Source organism: Alligator mississippiensis, chromosome 14, assembly GCF_030867095.1.
Source record: "Alligator mississippiensis isolate rAllMis1 chromosome 14, rAllMis1, whole genome shotgun sequence".
NCBI lineage: Eukaryota > Metazoa > Chordata > Crocodylia > Alligatoridae > Alligator > Alligator mississippiensis.
Window position 1 is genome coordinate 4,185,552 of NC_081837.1, and position 20,879 is coordinate 4,206,430.

A 20,879-nucleotide genomic window follows, 5' to 3' on the forward strand; every position below is an offset into this window, starting at 1 on the left:
ATCACATAAAATGCACACTTATGTGGCTCGTTTGGTACAGGGATGGAGAGAGCGGTAAGTCAGCGTGAGGGTATCCGATGTACTTAGCAGGACATATGTAGCTTACTGGCTAAGACAGATACACATATTCTGTGCGCGGAGACATACAGCCCATGCAAGCAGATACAGGGTGGAGATAAAAACATGCAGACCCTACATAAAATGAAAGCACGGGGAGGGCAACGACAACAACAGGGACAAAAAAAAAAAATCACACTGAAGAAATGAAACTTTGTCGTCGAGTTAAACAGCCCTCATTAAAGGGCTGTGTTAAAAAGCTCTCCGGCTGCACTAAATAACGTACGTCTGGGGACAGAGACGTGCGTGCAGGCGCAGAAATCAGTGCAGCTCCACAGCCGCAAGGTAAAATACACCCGTTTCCGCCGGCTGCAATGCCGGGAGTCGCACACCGATGTCTCTGCAGAGCGCGGAGGCTGTCCCTAGAGTCCCTTACGCTGCTGGGGGATGTGAACCACAACCCTCTGGGATACAAAAGTGGTAAGCGTGTGATCGTCCTAGGCAAGGCTTGGAAAGCTGCATGCCTCAAAGAGGCTAATATATTAAAACGTATCAAAAGATGTAGTTTAAAATGAGCTTTGGGAGGGAGTAATCGTATTGTGCTCTTGAGAGGAAGATTCGGTTTCCAAGCCTGGGTTAAATGCCTCAAAAGTTCAAAGGCCACTTTTTAGTCCAAATGTTTCCAGCCATGCCTGTGGACTTGCTGCCCAAGCTCTTTTTTGCACCGAATCTATGCAGAGATCTTATTATCTAAAATGCTTTTTATAGAGAAAATCAATTATGCAGAATCCTTGTCTCCCTGCTTCCCACTTCAGGGCTGGAATTGAGAGAGGCCGAGACGGCGAAGGGAACAACGTCGCCTTAGTCAAAGGAAGAAAAGGGGCAGGGGGAGGGAATGGAGGGGGATCCTATTTTAACCATTTCTCATTCGCACCGTATCACTGCGCCTAGCCCATTCCTTGGATACACATCGAAACCCAGGTGTCTACTCATCTGCGCATCTTCTCACCCACCCGTTCTTCCTCTAGAGAAGCTGTGCAACATCGGAGGAGCTGAATTATGCTGGGATGGGCAGGGATGAGGCTCATTGCTCGTCGATTTTAGCGAGACAAACACATTTTTTAAGTGAATAAATGTGCACAGCAACGCTTGGGACTTCATTGTCTAAGCTTGAGAGATGGACTCAAAATACAAGATTCACATAAGGGTTTAAAGACAGCTTCCCTTTCTGTCAGGCGCTCAGGTCTGGGGTCTGGGGCAAGTGGCTGTAACAATAAGGCGGTCACAAGTTCAATTTTGGAGCGCTCCTAAAACTCAGATCCAGGTGAGGGCCAATCGCTAATAAAAAAAAGGATCTAATTAGCTCCATTTATCTCCAGTCCATTAATCATATTAGGAGATTGAGGCAGACTATGAGCTTCAATCAAGCCAACTTCTTTCATCAGATTATGAGATGGTTCCTGGCGATCAGGAGGAATCCAGAAAAGATTCCTCCCGTGGGACATGCACAAAAATCCCTCTCTGTGCTTTTTTGCTCAGGGCCTTTTCTATTCTGAAACTTTCAAAATTGCTATTTGACTGCGTCTAGGGCTTTGCATAAGAAAATCAATCTCAATGTCTCAGTTCTAGTCACCCTATAATTGACTTAAAACATGCCCTTTTCCATTCTACAGTAAACCCCACATTCTTGCTGTTCTATACTAATTTCATGAGGTTTCTTGACCATAATGATGGCTGTGATAAAAACTTAGTCTAGGCAAAATGTCTTACTGAAGCTGGGCACAAGATGCGGGGCTTGTTCTGCAGTGTTTGAATACAGGATTGTAGCTCACGCCTGCTCTATTCCTGGTGAAGGACCCGGATTAAAAGAGAAACCGTCTTCTTTGGCTGTACGACCTGGGATGCAGAGGGAACGAATGCAAGGCACTGTGTATTTCCCAACAGGTAAGAAAGCACACGTGCCTACAAAGAAGCATCTTACAAACATGCAGCTAGGTAAGGGTTCCAAGGTTTGCAAGATCATGTGAATATTTTTGGTCAATATAAAGTGGATATGGGTCAACCATATCATATTTAGGCCGAGATACACAATTTAATGGAGACATTTTAGCAGATGAGCATACTGATGTGAACTTGAAATGATATATTGCCAGATTCTACACCCATTGACTTTGGCAACATTTCCCTGGTAGGACTGCATCTGGTGGACTAACCGGCCCCTGGCAACAAATGGTAGCATCAAGTCTTCAACCATGAGTCAATGGAAGAAAGAAAATCAACCACGGAGAAATACTACTTGGGGGACTGTGGTTATATGGTCCATCTATATACGATGGACTATGATCTATAAAGCATCTGGAAGCTTATGAAATGCGCGTGCCGAGGGCTTGCATATCAGTGGATTTGCTGGTCACAATAATTTTTCAGGGGGGAAAAAATTCTTACATTGGCCGGCAATTTTTGCATGCCAAATTTGAGCTGAATACTTTTGTAGAGACTTCTCTCCCTGAGACAGACATCGCTCCATAAATCAAAGTGTCAGCAATACTTTTGATTTTTTTTTAAATGCCATGTAGAAGCCACGACAAGCTCAGGAGCTGTATTTCCAATATAAATGTTGTGGCTGCTCAAAAATGAAACTGTAAACAAGAGAGGGCACTGACCACGAACATTGCATGGGCTGGTTTTTTTTTTTTTTTAGTCAGAGCTTAACAAAAATTGCAATGGCAAAAACATCTGTTTTGGTTTTTTGCATCTAGGCCAATTTACGCCTTTTTTTGGAATTAAATGTGCATCCGGGCTGACAGCTTATATACAACAGACTCCACTTAAGATAGACATGGGTTGTCTGGATAATTGGATAACAGGGACGAAAGCTGGTTTCCCAATCAAGTTGACTTGCTGTGTGACTAGAGCTATCATTCAAGTCATATAGAAAGTAGATTTTTTTGGTCCTTTTCCAGACCTGGTTCTTCTCCCATCCACTGTCCGACAGCCCTTGGCATCCAGCCTGACTCATAGATGGAAAAGACTCGTCCGGCCATCTAGCTCATCTCCCTGCCAGTGCATGATTGTTCCTCATGTTCCTAATGTGTCTGCCAGTTTGATGCTTTCTGATACAACCAGGAGCTACACCGCCTGCTGTTAACTAGCAAGTATCTAGAACTACTGACCAAATAATACAGTGCTGCTGCTGCATTTCAAAGAAGTGGGGTAGGTAAGAAACAAAGAATTCGTTATTCAATATCTACGGCATAAAACGGACCTCTGGATTGTGAGCATGTGTTTCATCTGTACTATTTTATTGTATCAATCCTGATTACTATATAAATCTACATGCCAGCTATGTCCTAACAGTTAAGGCATTAAAAGAATCTATTTATCTCATGCCATTAAGTGCATGTCAGAGACAATTGAGCACTTGGTAATGTCTCCCAGTTCTTTCTGCTGTCCATTTTTACTTCTGTCCACATATTGGTACTGAGCGCAAAGCGGCAGCGTGTAATTTTTTGACTCTGCGCGAGTTGCTTTTATCCTTTTGTGCTTGGTTCACGTCAGATTTGGGGGCGTTTCAGTAAACGTTTTTCAGATCACTTGTAAACTTTGCACCTGCAAAGAACTCACGGAGCGTCAACCAGCATTAAAACCATCACGTCAAGTCCAAACAAGTCACTTCTAAGATAATTTGAGCTGGGGATGATGCGTGATATCATTTGGGGTCCAGTGCAGAACTATAAATCCTGTATTTGGAGTCGGTAATCATATAGAAAGCGATCAGGTGTGCAAGGAAACAAATGTATGGTGTTCCTCAGTGCAGACATCCTTGCCATCACTTAATCCAGCTGATCGGGCAGAAGGGAATTCTAGCAAGCGAGAGCCATGCTAAAATATGCTGGGGTTTTTTTAAAGACAGTTAGTTCAGCCTAGGTCTGTTAAGATGTGGGCAGCTTCTTGGCACTTACAATAATGCTACTTACTACGAGCCAACAAGGACACTGCTTTTTCAGATCAGGGGCAATCAACCCTCCATTTATCTTTCTTCTACTTGCCAGCCAGCATATAGATGCTAATGCTTTAATGCGATACACGGCTGTCTGGCAAATGGCTGGCTGCCAGTCTGTCTGAGAACAACCACCCCGCGTTAACGATGCTGGACGATACCCTGAGCAAATGGGGTCTTCCACGTGTCAAAGGCGTGGGATACAATACTACGCAAAGCCACTGAGGACTGGCAAGAGGGATAAGTTCAAGAGTTGATAAGGACTGGGAACAGAGAGGCCTCAGGAACCTGTTTTGCTCATCTGCATCAAGGCCAATTTGACAGGGCTGGAGCTCAGAGTCCCCTTTCCCGAGAAGAAAATCTATTACTGATTAGAGAAAATCCTGTAATAAGCACACAAAAAAAAGTAGAGAACATAACAATAATGGGGTAGGGAGGTCACACCTATAATAAATCACAGGAAAGCTGGGTAATGCCCACATTGCCCATTTCTGAGCTATGATGTGCTTATGAGTGGCATATATTTTCCTCTGTAGAAAACTGATCTGCACGAAGATTTAAGGGGATTTGTATGCACGCTTGCACTGCAATGCCAGCCACTTTTAAAAGTGCCCGGCGCTGAAGTGTGTGCAGTTGTATAAGCCGCAAAATGCATGTCAATGCTGAGAAAATGGCAGTGGTGTGCTTTGGCACTAAAACACATCACTTTCTGTGCGCGGACACTCATTTTGCCACTTACACAACTGCACGCGCTGCAGCACGGCGTGCGTCAGCTTGATTAATCGCGTGTGCTCCGACACGCCGGCTCTCTGGTGCGTTGCGGCGTGAACACGTATGTGTGTAAATGCCCTGTGTGGCTGGGGCGGGGAGAGGAAAGAAGGGAAAAGTCTCTCAGGATGACCGTCAGCTCACTGAAAGCTTCCCTCTGAACATGGCTCACCTTTGCTTTTGGCCTTCTAGCACTTCTGCATGCTACACATTGTGGGTCTACATTTCATCTTAGTTGCATCCATGTAACCCCACCAGTGCTGCCCCCCACCAGAAATCAAGAGGGTTGCACTGATGCAACTGAGAGGACGACAGAGCCCCACATCACTTGCTTATTGTCTGATTTACCATGTGCAACCATCACAGTCCTTGGGAGCGCTTACGGTAATTTAAGTAACATGCATCAGCTTCTCCAGCACCAGGCTCCAGGGAAATTACCCTTAACCATGGAGCAGTCCTGCACGCAGAGGTTCTCGTAAATGAGAAGATTATAATTTTGACCCTTTCGAAGCAGAGCTCTTGCAGTTCCCGTGCTTGTAAGCCAGATCCTAGCTCTGAATTAACCAGGACAAAGTGCAAGACAAGGAGGTGTGTGCAAAGATGGCTTTCATTTCACTTCTGGAGTCCCTTGACCCTCCTGCAGCTTGATGACGGCTGTAGATATATCGTCAGGTTGTAAGAGCCCCGCGTAGCTAAGGGCAAAGGGCAGAGGCCTTCCAACAAGGCTGCCCTTATCGCTAGTCATTTCTCTTTTTCCCTGCTGTGCTGGTAGCAGGGGGGGCTGAATGGTGTTTGAGCTACGACGTTGCCTTTACAGTGCTTGGAAGAGCCTCCCCAAATTAGGATAGCTCCTCCCTAGGCCACTCAAGCCAGTTTTAGAGCCAAGTTGCTACACTGGATGCGTGGTGCAAAAGCAGTCACAGAAGAAAACCTGGCCCCCTATTCTCAAGGGTCACTAAGGCCTGCATAAGACCTAGCTGAGGGCCAGGAACCGGTCTGCACCAACTGCAGTGTCATTAGCTGCCTCCAACTAACCTCTTTAGATTACGTGGGCCTTTACAGCAGCCGTTGTCCTACAACGGGCTGGGAGAAAGCTGTCAGGTGCACAAGCCGGGAAGAGGTTGCTCCTCTGAACTTCCAGTGGCTGGTGTCAATGAGCAATTCAACATATTAAGCATCTGTCTGCTCAGAGCACTTGGTAGATCGGCTGATTAAAGTGCATAGCTACCCTTTCGAGTGCTGCTATCCTTGTCGTTCAGATGAGGGAACCGAGTCAAAATGACTTGCTTGGGAGAGCAAGCAAGTGAGAATAAATACCAGTGCTGGAACGGAAGGCTAGGTCTGGTGCTCTGACTATACCTTTCCGTCAACTACCAACTCATTTGATCCCATCTTCACTCAACAGTAGCAGATAAGTGAGGCAAGGATGGAAACGGTTCAGGAATTTCAAATGTGGGATAGAAAGGTTGTTTCTGAACCAACCCAGCAACCACGTGATTTATTTGAGCCAACATGACGGAGGTCAAGGCTTGATTTCCCACTCCCAGCATCATCTTCCTCAAGACAGCAGGAGCTGGCAGCACCATGGTGGCAAAGCTCGGATGGATCATCTCGTGCTCCTCAGCAGTGACTGATGGGGCTCAAGTTCAGTCCTCTAAAGCTGGACTAATGATCAAAGGGGACTAAAGAGAGGTCGGTGTAATGAAAAACCCTCAGGAGTACCCCAGGGACAGAGCTGAAAACAAGAGAGGTTCCAGTCTACAAGGCCCTTATAGGATGTCAATATGCTACGATGTTAGGTCATTACTGGCGTAGCTCATTCTCATTTCCCAGGCATCCTGCCAACACAGCGACAAGTGAATTGGCAGCTGATGTTAGAAGCTACCACTGGTATTAGCTGCCGGTCTCAACACAAATGGGGCACGGACCAAAGATGGATGCGGCTTTTCTACTAGAGGGTATTTTTAGAACAGTCGAAAAGCACGAAGAAAATAAAAACATCATAAACTCAGAGCGTTAACGTTGTATAATGTAGCCTACGTCCGGGCCCCCTAGGAGCAGCATAATCTCGGAAGTGCCATTCCACTTATGTAAAGAGACGGTGTGATTTATCAATATAATGGACAGTGATGAAGATGGATTAATTTGGATTACAGAACCAGCACTTTACAGTGGCTTTATGTAGAACACATAATTACACACACAAATCCTAATTGAGACATTGTTTTGATTGTGGAATGAATGAGCAGCAGCGTGCGGGAAGCATCTGATGCTCAGGGGGGCTCATCGCCACAGGACGAGACCACAGCAGGATGGGGTGGCCTTTAAAGGCACCTTGAGGACTGGCCCTATTCTGTCCCTTCGTCACGTTCCCTCTCTAAAGGACAATGCCCCTGTTTGGAGAAGCCCCTTGCCAACGCCACCGCAGAAAAGAGGAAAGCAAAATTGTAACGAGTTTAAAAAAAAAAAAAAAAATCACCATTGTATGTGATCTCTGATCACACCTCTTCTTTGTACCTGTTCCTGATCCCACTATGTCCCTGCTGGGCGACTCGGACATGGCATCAGCCAGACGCTCTCGAAGACCCTCCTCGGTGTGCTCGATGGAAGACATGTGACGGAGACCGAAGCTCTCCGGCCAGCTCCCGCAGACTTCCAGCAGGGTCACGCTCCGATCAAAGGCACCTGGAACAAGAAACGGGAGACACGCATTGGCGAGGGTAGGCACCAACACTGAAGCTCTGCCCCGCGACTCGTCCGCGCGGCGATAATCTACGAGAGAGGAAGCGCCATTTTGGTCAGGCGCTCGCCATGTACCTGGAAGCTGGGGGTTGGCCCATTCATTGAAATCACGATGGTAAAATATGCATCGACGATAAAAGCTTGGGCCGTTTAAAAGCAAAACTTTAACTGTCAAGTTACATTTGGTAGTCAGCAGAACTACACAAGGGAAAATCCTGCTTCAGATGAAACAGATTCACATCCCCATTTATTTAAAAAAAAAAAATGGTATCTATGTCACTAAGAGCATAACCAATTTTTAAGAACAATCTGTATTTTCTTCCCCTGTGCAGTAGATGAACTACAGTCTTTCCTAGCAAACCCAGCTCATCTTTGCTAAAAGCCACAATTTTCAATCCATTTTACTTTCATGCGTCAATTCAACGCCAATATATTTGGGCCACCAACAACTATTTTGGAGTGGGAAGGGCAATGTTAATTTGGTTTTGGAAAATATCTCCCGGCTGGAATTTAAAAAAAAATTAAATAAAAAACAGGGGGTGGAGGAGGGACTTCTCTCCTTGGTCTACGGATCTGTGCGATTTTTTGTGTGTTTCTACAAAAATGACATTTTAGGCCAAATTAAGCTTAGCAGGGCCCCTTTAATCAGTGATGCAATACGGAAGATATTGGCTGCTCGGATAGAGTTAAAGTATCTGGAAGAGACGCTTAAAATAATTCCTTAACTTGCTGTTGTTTCCTAAATCAAAATAGTACAGGATGTTCTCCTAAATGCAAAGATTAGATTCTGAATCCACGATCACTTCAAAGTACAAATTAAAATTATTCAACTTTATTATACAGCAAGTCTGCTGTGAAGGCCTACTTTAAATCATTCCCACTTGGAACAAGATTACAGTTATGCTTTGTTGCTTCAAGCACATACCATTTACTCAACTATTAGGTAACTGAATATGCAGCATTTATTGTGCCTGGTTTCTGCCAGCCTACAGAGGGGAAAAAATGCAAATGCCAATGTTTCTCAAAGTTAAAAGTACATGAAACACGTCCTTGTTATCAGGCCTTTGGTTCTCCCCTTTGATCAGCCGTCAGAAACTATCTACACTTGTACGCTGTGACTGTACAGCTTCACAGCACACTCTCTGCCAATGACAGGTGGTAATAGAAAGGGTGAGAGACCAAGGCCTGCGGCAGGCGTCCCTTCCTCTGATAACGTCCAAAGTACTGGGTGATAACCGTTAGTAAACACTCGGGCAGCCAGTTAATCCATACATCAGCAAAGAGGGGCAGATAATTTTGAACTCTAATGGCACGGACAAAAGCACAGGGGCTGGCATGCAGGGATTTATATGGGCTGCAACGGGGACTTCCGGCTCCCGAATTTCATCAGCGTGCGCAAACTTTGATTTATCTCTTTGCCTGGCTGTGGAGCAGATTCCTGGCACTAGACAACCATCAGCGCTAAAAAAGACCTCTGCGGCCCGGGTCTGGGGCTGGTGTGTGACCTGTGCACTTGAACTCTGGGCGCGTCCCAGGCTGAGCCCATAGGAGGGATGACCGAAGAGTTCAGCTTATTACTGGACCTTTCAGAGTATAGGGCTTTTTCCATCTTCAAGCTTGTCAGAAAACCCCCCCAAATAAAGCCCGTTCGAGAACACGCAGTGAGGCTGGGGAAGTCGGTATTTAAATCGGTGTGATGTTTCCATGTTGTCAGCGCCCCCACCTTTTGCGTGTGCGCTTCATCTTCTTTTATCAGAAGAGTGGGGCTGGACTTCATGATCTGTAAGGTCCCTTCCAGCCCCGAACAGCTACGAAACGATGAAAAATTGCTATGTTTCTCACCGGGGCCAAATCCTGAGCCGCCCCGCTCCCCTGCTCCTCGTCAGGCACTGTTGCGCGGTCCATGGAAGGACCCAGCTAGCTCTCACGGGAGTTTTATTACCGAATGCAAACAATGACGAGGCGCAAGGAGGACTTTTGGAAGCTCCTCCAGGTCTTCCCTGTTGTGCTAGAGAGATCTAGCCTTTATTTGGCGTCAGCTCCAGCTCTGAAAGCAAGAAACGAAACAATTTTTGCCCTTCTGAGCAGACATGTGAATAATAAGGCCAATGGCTTTTGAAGCGCTGCCAAGATGACTGCATACATGCACAAGCAGCAACTCCAAAGAGCGCTGGGCTCCAGTTCCAGAGATGCTTGAGTGAGAGCAAAGGAGACAAGTGGAGCATTACCTCTGCAATCAGGCCCCGAGAGCTGCCAAAAGTTTTTAGCAGCAACGTGTGAGGTGCAAGTGTTAATGTAAATGCAGGTTACACGGATTAACTGCACAGAAAGCTTTCTTGTAAAATAAACTCAAAAAGCTCAGGGAGCTCTCTGCCTTTATCTTTTCCTCCCTTTTCACTCCTTTTCCATACTACATGTGCAGGGCGGGCAATGTGTTTCGTCAGGTTGAGTCACCCAGCCAGCCCTCCGAATAACACCTGGAGGGGAACAAAAAAGGGAGCTTTATGTCTGGTACTGGGCTCCATAAATGGATTCGGACTTTATTATAACGCTGGCTTATTAAACCGGATGCACACAAGGAGCAGCACACAGATGAACTGCAAAAGAGCTAAGGAGGCGAGACGTTGGGCGGGAGCGTGAAATGGAGCCTAATCTCAAACATCTGGGTCCTTTGGTACTGTGAGGCCCAAATCACCGCTTTTGGCCAGCGTCGAGGTAGAAAGCTAATCCTGAATTCCTTCAGGGACAGCAAGCCTAGTTGCCATGTGCCTTTTGATCTCCCTGGCCACTGCCTCAGAAATCAAAGTCAGTCCTGGATATTTTTAAGCTTTTGGACAACAGTTTTGAGAAGCCTGTGAGCTCACGGATGGACGCGTTGTTTCCGAGGAGCCTTGAGACGCTTTGCCTTTTGTGCCCCGTGCTCGAGCAAGCTAAGGGTATCATATTTTAACTAAGAGTGGCTAATCCAATCCCTGCTATTTATGAAATCGATAATCTCATTTTGCTATTTGCTCCACCCTCTCTTCGTCAAAAAAGTTCTGGCATTTCAGCGGGCAGCTTATCAAAAGTCTCATCGCTGAGCAGGGCATGGCTTACAAATATGATTTAAGACATTATTCTGCTCTCAAAATCCAGTGCAGCCAGAAGTTAAAGGCAATAGCAATAAGGTAAGAACAAACATGGTGCTGATTAAAGGGATTACAAAATGTTTGACGAAATGCAGACTCTGAAGGGTGTGTTTACTGACAAACTGCTGAAACCTTCCTGACAGCCACGAAAATAAGAGCATGATGTGTGAAATGAAGCCTTTTCTGCTATGCTTCATCCAATGCTATCATTTCTTTGGCGGTGCACCAGGCTCCAACCCAGCACAAGAAATTAATCTGGGACCAGCAAAGCAAGGTACTCGTTCAGCATCCCAAAATGACAGGTAACACCTTGGTTTCGCGGAGGTCAATCTAAAAAAAGTTCCTGCGACTTCAAATGGGTCCAGCGTGTCGCCATATGGGTTGGCTTCTTTGAACTGAACACAAGGTTTCTCTCTTTCCTTACATACTAGAGATTGGATCACTGTGACTCCCGCCATACATGGGTGAGACGTTCGCTGTCTAACTCATGGGGCCAAATCATCTGCAATAATAGAAATAAATGATGACAAGCCACACTAAACCTGAAGAAGCAGAGCTGGATCTTAAGTTTGCACCGGGGGTCCAAATGCCTTGCTCTGTCGTTGCAGTACGTTTATCCTGCCCCAGAACGGCATGGGGTAATTCTGCTCCGTGATACAGCCGTGCGACACCCTCCGATTTTAACAGGAGTCTACAAGCAGAGTTTTCTATTATACACCTCATTTTCTTCATCCGCTAGCCGTGCATTTTAATAACTCTACTGATGTCCTTACAGCTACACCCTTGCAAGTAAGAGCAGAATCAGGACCTGTGTCTTTCACTTAATTCCTCAAATGTGCCGGTGGGTCGGTTTCTGTTATTATTCATCCCAAAACGCCTGGCTTATAACATTGCAATGGTTTCAGAGATTCAGTACAGAAGGAAATCAATTTAAGTTCCACAGTGGGGGAAAAAAAATCCCAAGGCCTTGGAAACCTCCTTTATTTTCACAGTTAATGACACCAACCAAAGACCAAGAAAACCGTATCAGCTCATTTTCTTCCCTGAAAAAAAAATTAGTAGTAAAACACATTTAAAAATATTTTAATACTTCTAGTATGTTATTTTTCCAAGTCGAAATAGCTAAGCTGAATCTTTCACCCTGATTCTTTCATTCAAAAGCCAGGGGAAATTTTTGTGTGTGTGTGTGTGTGAAACCTCTGGCCAGCTTTGGTTAAAATATGAAATCAAGTAGCTCCATTTCCTGCCTTCCAAGGCACCGTAAATCAAAACAGAATCTGCACTCCAAAAACAGTTACGGGTCTATTAAATGGTTTGACAGTTTTGAGCCTCACCTTCCACACTGCAGCATCAGCACGAGGAAAATAACAGGGTAAATAGAAAAGGGAAAGGGCCTGCGAATTTTAACCAATAAAAGATGCGCCCCCAAAAGAGACATCGACTTGACTCCCAGTCCTCCCGTTGGCTGGAGAAGGCCAAGTCTGGAAGTGCGATCGAGAGAGTCCCCGGGGGAAAGGAAATGCTTCCCGTCACAGCGCAGTTACCTTCTCTGGCTAATTAAGTGACTTGGATGGACTTTGAAGAGAGTCCCGGCCCACTCTGGACCGCAAATATTGGTAGCCGCAACACGAGCGTCGAGAAGTTGGCTGTAAAGCTACGAGACGGGTTCCCATGGGTGCGGGTGGAACGTCCCTGCCCCAGGTAATGAGTCGAATTATAGCATATCGCATTTAAAAGTTAATGCTTGAACTTTCCTACGGCGTTGCCAATTCACTTTCATGCCATAACTTTGTTACTCCGGGGGGACTGCAACAAAGCAGTAGCCTTTAATACTTACTTGAAGAGGGATCTGTGCAAATTCCCTTTTTAAGCGCAGAGGAAATGGACTCTTCCCCGACCTGCCACATATTTAATGTCTACACCCATGGTCATGCTCAGCAGCATGCTGCCTTTTTTCTTTCCGGTCCCTAGCTCGCAGATTCCTTTCTAGTTCGTGTGAGGTGTGTGCATTTCAGCTCGCGTGCGACACACATCACCCACAAGTCACCCTCTCTCTCTCTTTTTAATAAATCAAGGGTAAAGTGTCGGCGATTGGCTTTGGAAGTGGTTGCCGAGACCACATTTGAGAGTAAGGCCATTTTCCTGTCATCTTTCCCTCCCATGGAGTTTCTTTTTCCAAAATGGCTCGCGGTTTTGCTATAAACAGGACATTACTCACCGGTCCTGCATCCTGCTCGTTCATTTAATTAATATGTATTTTGCTGTCTGCGTGTTTAGCCTACAAGGTGATGAGACCTCTGGCATTCTGCTGAAACCCTGGAGAGCCGAGGCTGAGAGCGTCCCTTATTAGCAGCTCATTTTGTTACAGGTGCAAATGCTATTTCCCTTTATGCATAGAGAAAAACAGCGCCCATGTCGGATGGAGAGTAAAATATAGGCCTGCGGTGGCACCGAAGGGCCTAAATACAGCGAAGCCACAAGTGTTTTCACTGCTGACAAATGGGTGCAGCTGGCTGGGTGAAGGAAGCACAGGAAAGGATTTTGTGCTGCTGTTCATGGGAGACCACTCATTACCCTGCCCAGGGCCTTCCCCTTCCCATCCCTCATCCACGGAGGTACCACCTCAGGGCAACGGACGCTACAGGGCCAAAGCCACAGCACTTGCTGCGTTTGAACCTGAGTATCAGCAGAGCTTGCGTCTCAGCTGGCTCCTCCAAAGCGTCCCTCCATAAAGCCACCGGCTAGAGTTTTGCAAAGTAGTCAGTGAGGAAGCGTGTTGCAAGTCAACAGGCACACTGGCCGAAGAAACCATCAGCTACTATGGAGGTGGTTCAGGTTTTAAACTGCAGATCAGCGACTACGGCAATGGCTCGGGTTTTAACGTGGGAGCGGGACAGCAATTTTCAGAGCCGAGGCAGCGAAATATTTTCATAAATGCATAAATCTTTCCAAGGAGAAACACACACAGAGAGGAAAGAATGTAAACAGTATGGTAAACTGCAGAACGAAACGTCTGCTGTTTGTTAATTTTCCTCCTGATTACCCGGCTTCTCTGCAGCACCAATGTTGCAATCTTGCCGTTTTTTTAAGGCCCCCCCACTTTATTCATTTAAAAAAAAAAGTTTCCTGCACGTTGTATGAATAAGCAAAACTTACGGTTCTAAATCCAGGAGGAACTTTGAAGTATGAAACCCGTCGTCTATGAGAACTATGTTTTCATTAATCAAAGTAGATGTTTCTAAAGCCATCAGCTTTATCATGACTGGATTTCATATGTGAAACCCAATATACACACAGACATACATGGCTTGTCCTTTTGGATTAGTTTTGACCTTTTACTCTCCTTTCTAAAGGATCTGCATTTCCTCAGAGCAAGGCTGTCCTGCTTTACCACAGGATCAGCCAAAGGAGTCTTGACAAAGTATATTTTCAACTTCCAGCTTGTCCTGTCTGAGTGCGAGTCTGGCGTAAGGTCAAAATATAAATGCTTTAATGTATTTAATGTATTTATTAAGAGCTGCCTTTGCCTTGAGCGCCCGCTGCAACTTTGTCACTTGCCATCAAAATGACAGTTTTGGTGGTAACACCCCTCGCTGCTGAAAGACAGATCTAGGTCACTTTGGACGCGTCTACACGTGCACTTTAATGTGCATTAGCCTATTTAACGTGCATTAAACCGTCGCACAGAAACCCCATGCTCTTTTGCTAATGTGCATTAAAATAGACTAACAGGCCTTTCTCTAGTACCCCACCATGGAAGTGCTATATTTAATGTGCATTACCAAAAGCACATCAATGAATGTGTAGACATGCCCTCTGTGGAAATTGTGCACTGGTGAAGGCTGACACTAATAAAATGTGCCGACTAAACAATTATTATGGCAATCCAAGGGATTTCTTTATGGGATGCCCAAGCTCTTTCCATGCCTACTTTGGAAATGTGAGGTAACAGGGAGTGAGGGAGAAAAGGGGTCTTACCACCTTGAGGGAAGATGTGGTATAAGAGAACTACGCGAAACATCCCAAACTCTACATTCAATAGACCCCTTTGGATGGACGCTCTCAATGGGGACTGAACTTTACACTTTGCAAGTACCAAAACTACAGGCCTCTCCCACCTTGCCCATCCGAGTAACTCCACTAGCTGGCAGCAAGAGTAGGTTGTTATTCTCTCTATGAACCGGCAGCTAGAGGTGGATGATAAGCGCTTATCCAGCATGTTATATGAAGAAGCCTGTGCTAATGTACACAAGCCCACTTTCCTCATCAGGAGGATTTCAATCCTTCGTTAAGTTTTGATTAAAGGTTAGAGGCAGTGATCCAAGTAATTGAACATAGCTGAAGACATGAGAAAGAAGATGAGGAAGAAATCCTTCGCTGGTATAAATCACCACGGCTCCCCTGAAGTTAACAGAGCTACGTTAATTTATATCAGCTGAGGATCCATCCCGGAGCATTTCCTTGGCTTTTTTAATGAGTTCTTGGATCCCCCAGCCTGTGAGTCCTTGTTTGTGTATTATTTGGACAATTAGATGTCCAGGTTAGATTAAAAAAAGAAGTGATTGCTCACATAACCTCAAATCCCTTAACGCAATCTGAAGGACACAGTAACATTCAGAAATAAAATAAGTACATAACATTTGATATACCTTATAAAACAAACCAAAAGTGATCAGAATCATACTTTCATTATAAATTATTATTGGTCTTAGAAAAATCTCCCATAGCTTCATAATGACATCGAGTACCAGGAGAGATTCTTTTTCCGAAGGACAATAAAAAAAACACAGTTGCAAGTTCATCACCACTATTTCAGTAATCAAATTCTTGTATATTTTAATGCCCTATGGCCTCACAAGATCAAAGCAGACTGAGAAGGTCAAACATGCTGCCGCCTTTGCAAGACAAAACTATAGACTTTTGTCCTTTGAATTAGTTTGGTCTTAAGAGCTGGATGTTTTAAAGTGCTGGGTTATCATCGCTGGTGACTGTCAAGACATTTGGAGACTCGGTGCACGTTGGCATGCAGAAGATCTGATGCTTCCTCAAAAACTCATGTGATGCTCTCTGGATCCCCCTGAAAAAACTATATATATCTCTATAGATATAGATTCCCAAATTTAACCAGTTGACAAAAGGTATAGGTTTTCGACTGAGTTAATTTAAGAACAAAAGTTGACACTTTTAAAGCTGACTAGGGGATTTAGACATAGCTCACTCCATGAAGAGCTCAAAGATTTTATTTTGCCTTATTCCTAAAGTGAGCAGGACTCATTCTTATAATTGTATGCGGTCCACATCTAAACACCCTTGGCAAGCAGCTCTACTGGCTTCAGGGGGACAACTCTCTTGAGGCGTTCCCCGGATTAAGTCCCTCCTTTATAGCTATGTCTGCTCTTACTATGAGATAATACTGCTGGTTTCTATTGTATTTACATGCTAATTTATTTTTTAATTAATTCAAAAAGGGCCAGGAGGCATATGTTATACTCCTGTCATTGCTGCACAGTGTAAAGAGATGTCAGTGCTATCGGAGGAGCTGAATAATATATTGCTGTACCTCCCTTAAGAAAACACCAGGCTTTACCATGCTCGTTATCAACCCTAGAGCATATGCAAGTGTGTATACGTATGTACAAAGGATGCATACTGGATTAGAATGGGATCATATTTGCCCACAAGTAAGGAGCAATCTGACAGCTCATCAGGGTTTTTTGGGATAACTGAGATCTTATATTACACTTTGAGACACAAGTGTGGATTTGTCATATTGCTTGAGAATTAGTGGTAACTGTGCGAGCCAAGGAATTTAATTTTGATTGCAATTTGTCTGAATTTAAGAAACATCTTAGTGTTGAAAAAACATTGGAACAGTGCTATATAGTAATATAGCACTCAGCTGTAACAAGATCCTCATTCTTTTTCAACAGAAAGATGGAAAGTAATGTATACAGGAGTTGGAAAAACTTGGAGTTTAAAAGTCTGAAAGGCGGATTCCAGCCATTGCCATCTCATGGGGGGGAAGAAGCACAGCCCTATCCTTGCCGCGAGTCAAGTCCCTTTACCGTTCTCTGCATTTCTCCATCCTAGTGCCCAAATGCAAGCATCAGAAAAATGGGAGTTTCTTTTTCATTGAGACACGATTTTACGGAAGCCCTTTCCAACGCCACTAGTTTTGTATAGAGTAAAACAGGTCACTGCTGAAAAGTGCCCAGATGTTACAACGACATTTCCGCTGATGATAAATGCGTATTTCATTTAGCGACGGGGCTCAGGTCCTACACCAGTTCAGCACCAGAATGGAAAGGATCTGCTAGGACGAAGTCCTGAATTCTCTGAGCAGCGCTGGCACGTGGTGTACGGCGCCCGATAACTGACCATACTGTTTGTCGACAGTTTTGGGGGTGATGAATGTTTAAAGGGAACTTTTTGGAAGAAACAAGCTAGCACATGGAAATGATTCTTCCTTGATAGCTACGGAGCCATATTCATCCTTGGTGTACTCCTACGAGAGTCCAGCTGTACTGGATACTAATAACTTCACTTCCATAAAGGAAAGGACATAACCCTTCCAGTTAAGAGACTGACATCAATAGAGATGCATCCGGGATGAATTTAGCATATTGTGCTAAGCTAAAACATTACCTAGGCTCGTGAAACATGTTCGAATGATACGTTAGAAAAGGAGAATTAGACTACTGCAGTTTGGGAACTTCTGAAAGAGTTTTTTCTGGAAAATTAGGTGGAGTTTTTATATTTGCTGTCCATTGATAAAGATGCTCCACAGCAAAGATGTTTGCAGATTAGCATTGCTGCAAGCGCTGGGAAAGAAACCATAGACCCACACATCCAACCAAGAAAAATATGAACTTTTGGATGATTTGAGCAGTTTGCAATTAAACTGAACTTTTTTGCTTATAAAAATAAAAATTCCTCGAGCGGGTGATGTCACCTTTTCCAGATGAAACCATTCACTACCTGACTGACATGTAAACAGAAACCAAAATATTTTCCTAAGGTGCATCAGCAATCCCACTCAGGGCCTCAAACGTGTAATTTATTTGGCCTTACCTCACGATGAGATAACGTACACTTCAGCTCCGAGCTACTAGCTAATAGACGCTTGTACACAGGATAAATAAATGGAGCTTGCAAATACCATGCATTTAGTGTGTGCTTGAATGGAGGAGTGGGCGAGGTGACAGGAATGCCTAACTTTAAGGATTTTTCCAACTATTTGAGTTGGTCTAAGAAACGATATCACATTTCTCCAAAGAACCTTGTCTGCCCGTGTCCTTAGACCAACGCGGCTACAACCTACACCCCTGCAACTCTAAGGATGAGCTCCATTTCCTTCCTAGCTCTAGACCAGAGCATCCACCACCACTTTAAGGGCTTGACACTCAGAAAGCAGCTGCTACTCAAGAATGCTAATTATAAAAAGTCATCAGCACGGCTCCTTCTCCCCTTGCAATGTATGCAATTGTAGTTATATTGAACTCATACAGTGATTTTCAGGAATAAATGTAAAGTATTATGAGCCACTACCATTTAAATCTTTGCAAACAGGGCATGTTTCCTTGCCAGTGTCCGGCATACTTAGGCGTTTTCATTTCCCTACCAAAAACTAGCTTATTTTTAGGCACTTCCAGCCAGCATGCCCGTGTCAGTACTGTAATTCCTTACCAGAAGCATATGCTGGAAAATAGCCTTTCCTAAGGGAACAGCGGAGAGGCAGTGACCTCCTTCTGACACATTCTGCAGCAAGCCTTATGCGGTGATGTACAGTTCTGGCAGGATTGCATCTCGCAATCTGTGCGCGGCCGCTTATAATAATTTCCATATATGCTTTTAAACTATTTCACAAACATTTTAAGAGCTAAATTCCGCTATTAAACTGGAGTAACGATAACGCTTTAGTTCAAGTGGAGTCAATGATGCCACCTATGGGGTAGGGTAGTATATCCAGTATCAATACCAATATTGGAAATTAGTTTATTAAACAACAATGCATCTGTGAGGAGCAAGGCATCCCTTTCATAGGTAGGAAATACAACTACAGGGCCAAATCTCCAGCTGCCGCAAAGGGATAATTAGAACTGAAGTCAAGAGAGCTTGATTGCTTACGCCCACTATGGATCTGGCCCAAAGAGGCTGAAGTGATCTGCTGCTGGTTAAGCCATAATGCAGTGACGGGACCAGGATTACAGTCCAGATCTTCAGATTCCTTCCCTTGTGCTCTCATAATAACGAAAGCCTTAGGCTGAAAATACAGCCTACTGATGAAAAAAGCTGTTCTTCCTCAGACTACGCAAGAACACGCGACTGGAAGGGGTCTTCAGGCTCACGCGGGCTAGTCCCCTTCAGGCACCTTGCATAAAGCCTTTCCATAAACGACCAAACTCTATAAAGACAGAACTCAATGTGCTTGCGTTTCAAGGGCCTCACTAGGGGGGAAAAATGGCCATAGAGTGGTTTCATAGGAAAAGATGAGATGTTATTTTTTATTAAAAAACAAAACACAGCCCTCTCCCGGCCCCTCCTCCCCTTCTCCTTTGAGTTTTCCAGGTCAGGAAAAATAAATACTGTTGGCCAGATCCTGAAGACACGGAGGTATTTGCTGAGTTATCTCAGCTGAGGATCTGGAAGCTAATCTTGGCTCCATCCTGCAAAGTGCTGGGCTCTCTGGCTCCACGCCAGCAGCGAATCCAAACATGCGCTTAATTTTAAGCATGTGTGTCGCAGCACTGACTTCAATGGCAGCACACACATGCTTAAAGTTAAGCGTGTGCTTAAGTGCTCTGCTGGGCTGGGGCCAGAGCGAGCGCGCAGTGCGTTGCAGTGTGTCAAGCTCCTCTTTCCCACCAAACCCTTGTCCAATGGGTATTTCATTCCAACCATGTATGGTATAGAAAGCACGAGCAAGACAGACCCAGCTGGTCTTGAGCCAGCCGACCAGTCTTCACTGTCTGAAGTTTCCCTCTGAATGTATTCAAGAGGTTTTGCCCTTGTCACTTATATTATTCATCAGACATCTGGTGGCTGTATAAGGCAGAGTGGCATCGCAAGGTGAGATGATTGAGTGAAAAAATTATTGCAGCTGGCATGTCCTGGCCTAAGGCTTTCAGTCATTTAACTCATCTCACTCTCATCCTCAGAAAAGACTGCACTCAAAGGGCAGCAGATTTACCCTTTTACATGCCTCGTGTTTGCACTTGGTAATTTGGGATAACAACTCTAAATGCAAACAGGGGTTGGGCAAAAATGGTCCGTTCTTTGAGGTTAAAAAGAAACGCTTCATAGAATGAATGAGAATTAAAGAAATATGCAGAGGTCACAGTGCCACTTAAACAATTATCTCCTTCGTTTGCCTAGCTAAAGGGACAGGGAAAGACTAATAAAGTGCATTTCTAGCATTTATTTGTTCAGGTACATATTGAAATTGCAATGCATTCTCCTATGATCATCCCCCTGGAATTCTGCTCTCTTATCTTCCCAGATCCTGGAGTGAAAGTAAGGACAGTGAGCGCAGTATTTTTAATAAAAGGGAGGTGAATATTAGCTCACAGTTTAAAATTAAATGGCCATGACTTCGGCCCAGATTCATTGTGAGCTGTGGTCATTTACGCAGAGAGCAAATCTGGCCTGCTTTGTTCATATATACACCTTACTGGAATTGTTTTGTGACAAATGGCAAGAGATGAGGTCTCACTTTAATGTATATATTTTTCTTTTTTAGTGATTCGCATGCCAGTGCCAAGCAAACTAAGGTGCAACTGGGCATGTCTACATGTGCATTTGCGCTGGCTTAAACTAACTGCGCAGTAAGCAGGAATAGGCCGGCATCTACACGTGCAGGCATTAATGCTGTGTGTGGCTTCACTTGGGACTCAAGTTAGACTCGTTCAATGAGGTTTAGTTCAAGCAACTCCGTTGCCATTTTAACGCACGGGGATGCTGATACATGAGACACAGGAGGACACTGGTGTGCTGCACTTGCCACGATCCAGCAGACTCGATTAATCAAGTCTGCTCCGACACATCGCAATTACTGCATATCGGAGCAGCCTCCAGCACGTCTACAGGCACCCCAGGTGACAGGATGTTCTGGGGTGCGGGACTCTTGTTTCTGCTGTACCTGAACAACTCTGCAAAAAGGGATTCAACAATTATTGGGCCAGTGC

General features: G+C 44.8%; 1 protein-coding gene across 9 annotated transcripts in view; it reads right to left on the reverse strand.

The window, feature by feature from the left end:
- The window catches only part of BCAS3 (BCAS3 microtubule associated cell migration factor), a 445,712-nt gene that overhangs the window by 18,334 nt on the left and 406,499 nt on the right, over positions 1-20,879 (reverse strand). For 6 of the 9 annotated variants that reach the window (XM_019493311.2, XM_014608078.3, XM_014608076.3 and 3 more), the window contains one exon: positions 7,343-7,510. In XM_019493311.2, the coding sequence (XP_019348856.1) occupies positions 7,343-7,510 (168 nt within the window). Of the gene's footprint in view, positions 1-7,304; positions 7,511-20,879 lie in introns of all 9 variants that reach the window. The other 3 variants (XM_019493316.2, XM_019493317.2, XM_019493318.2) reach the window with 2 other exon arrangements.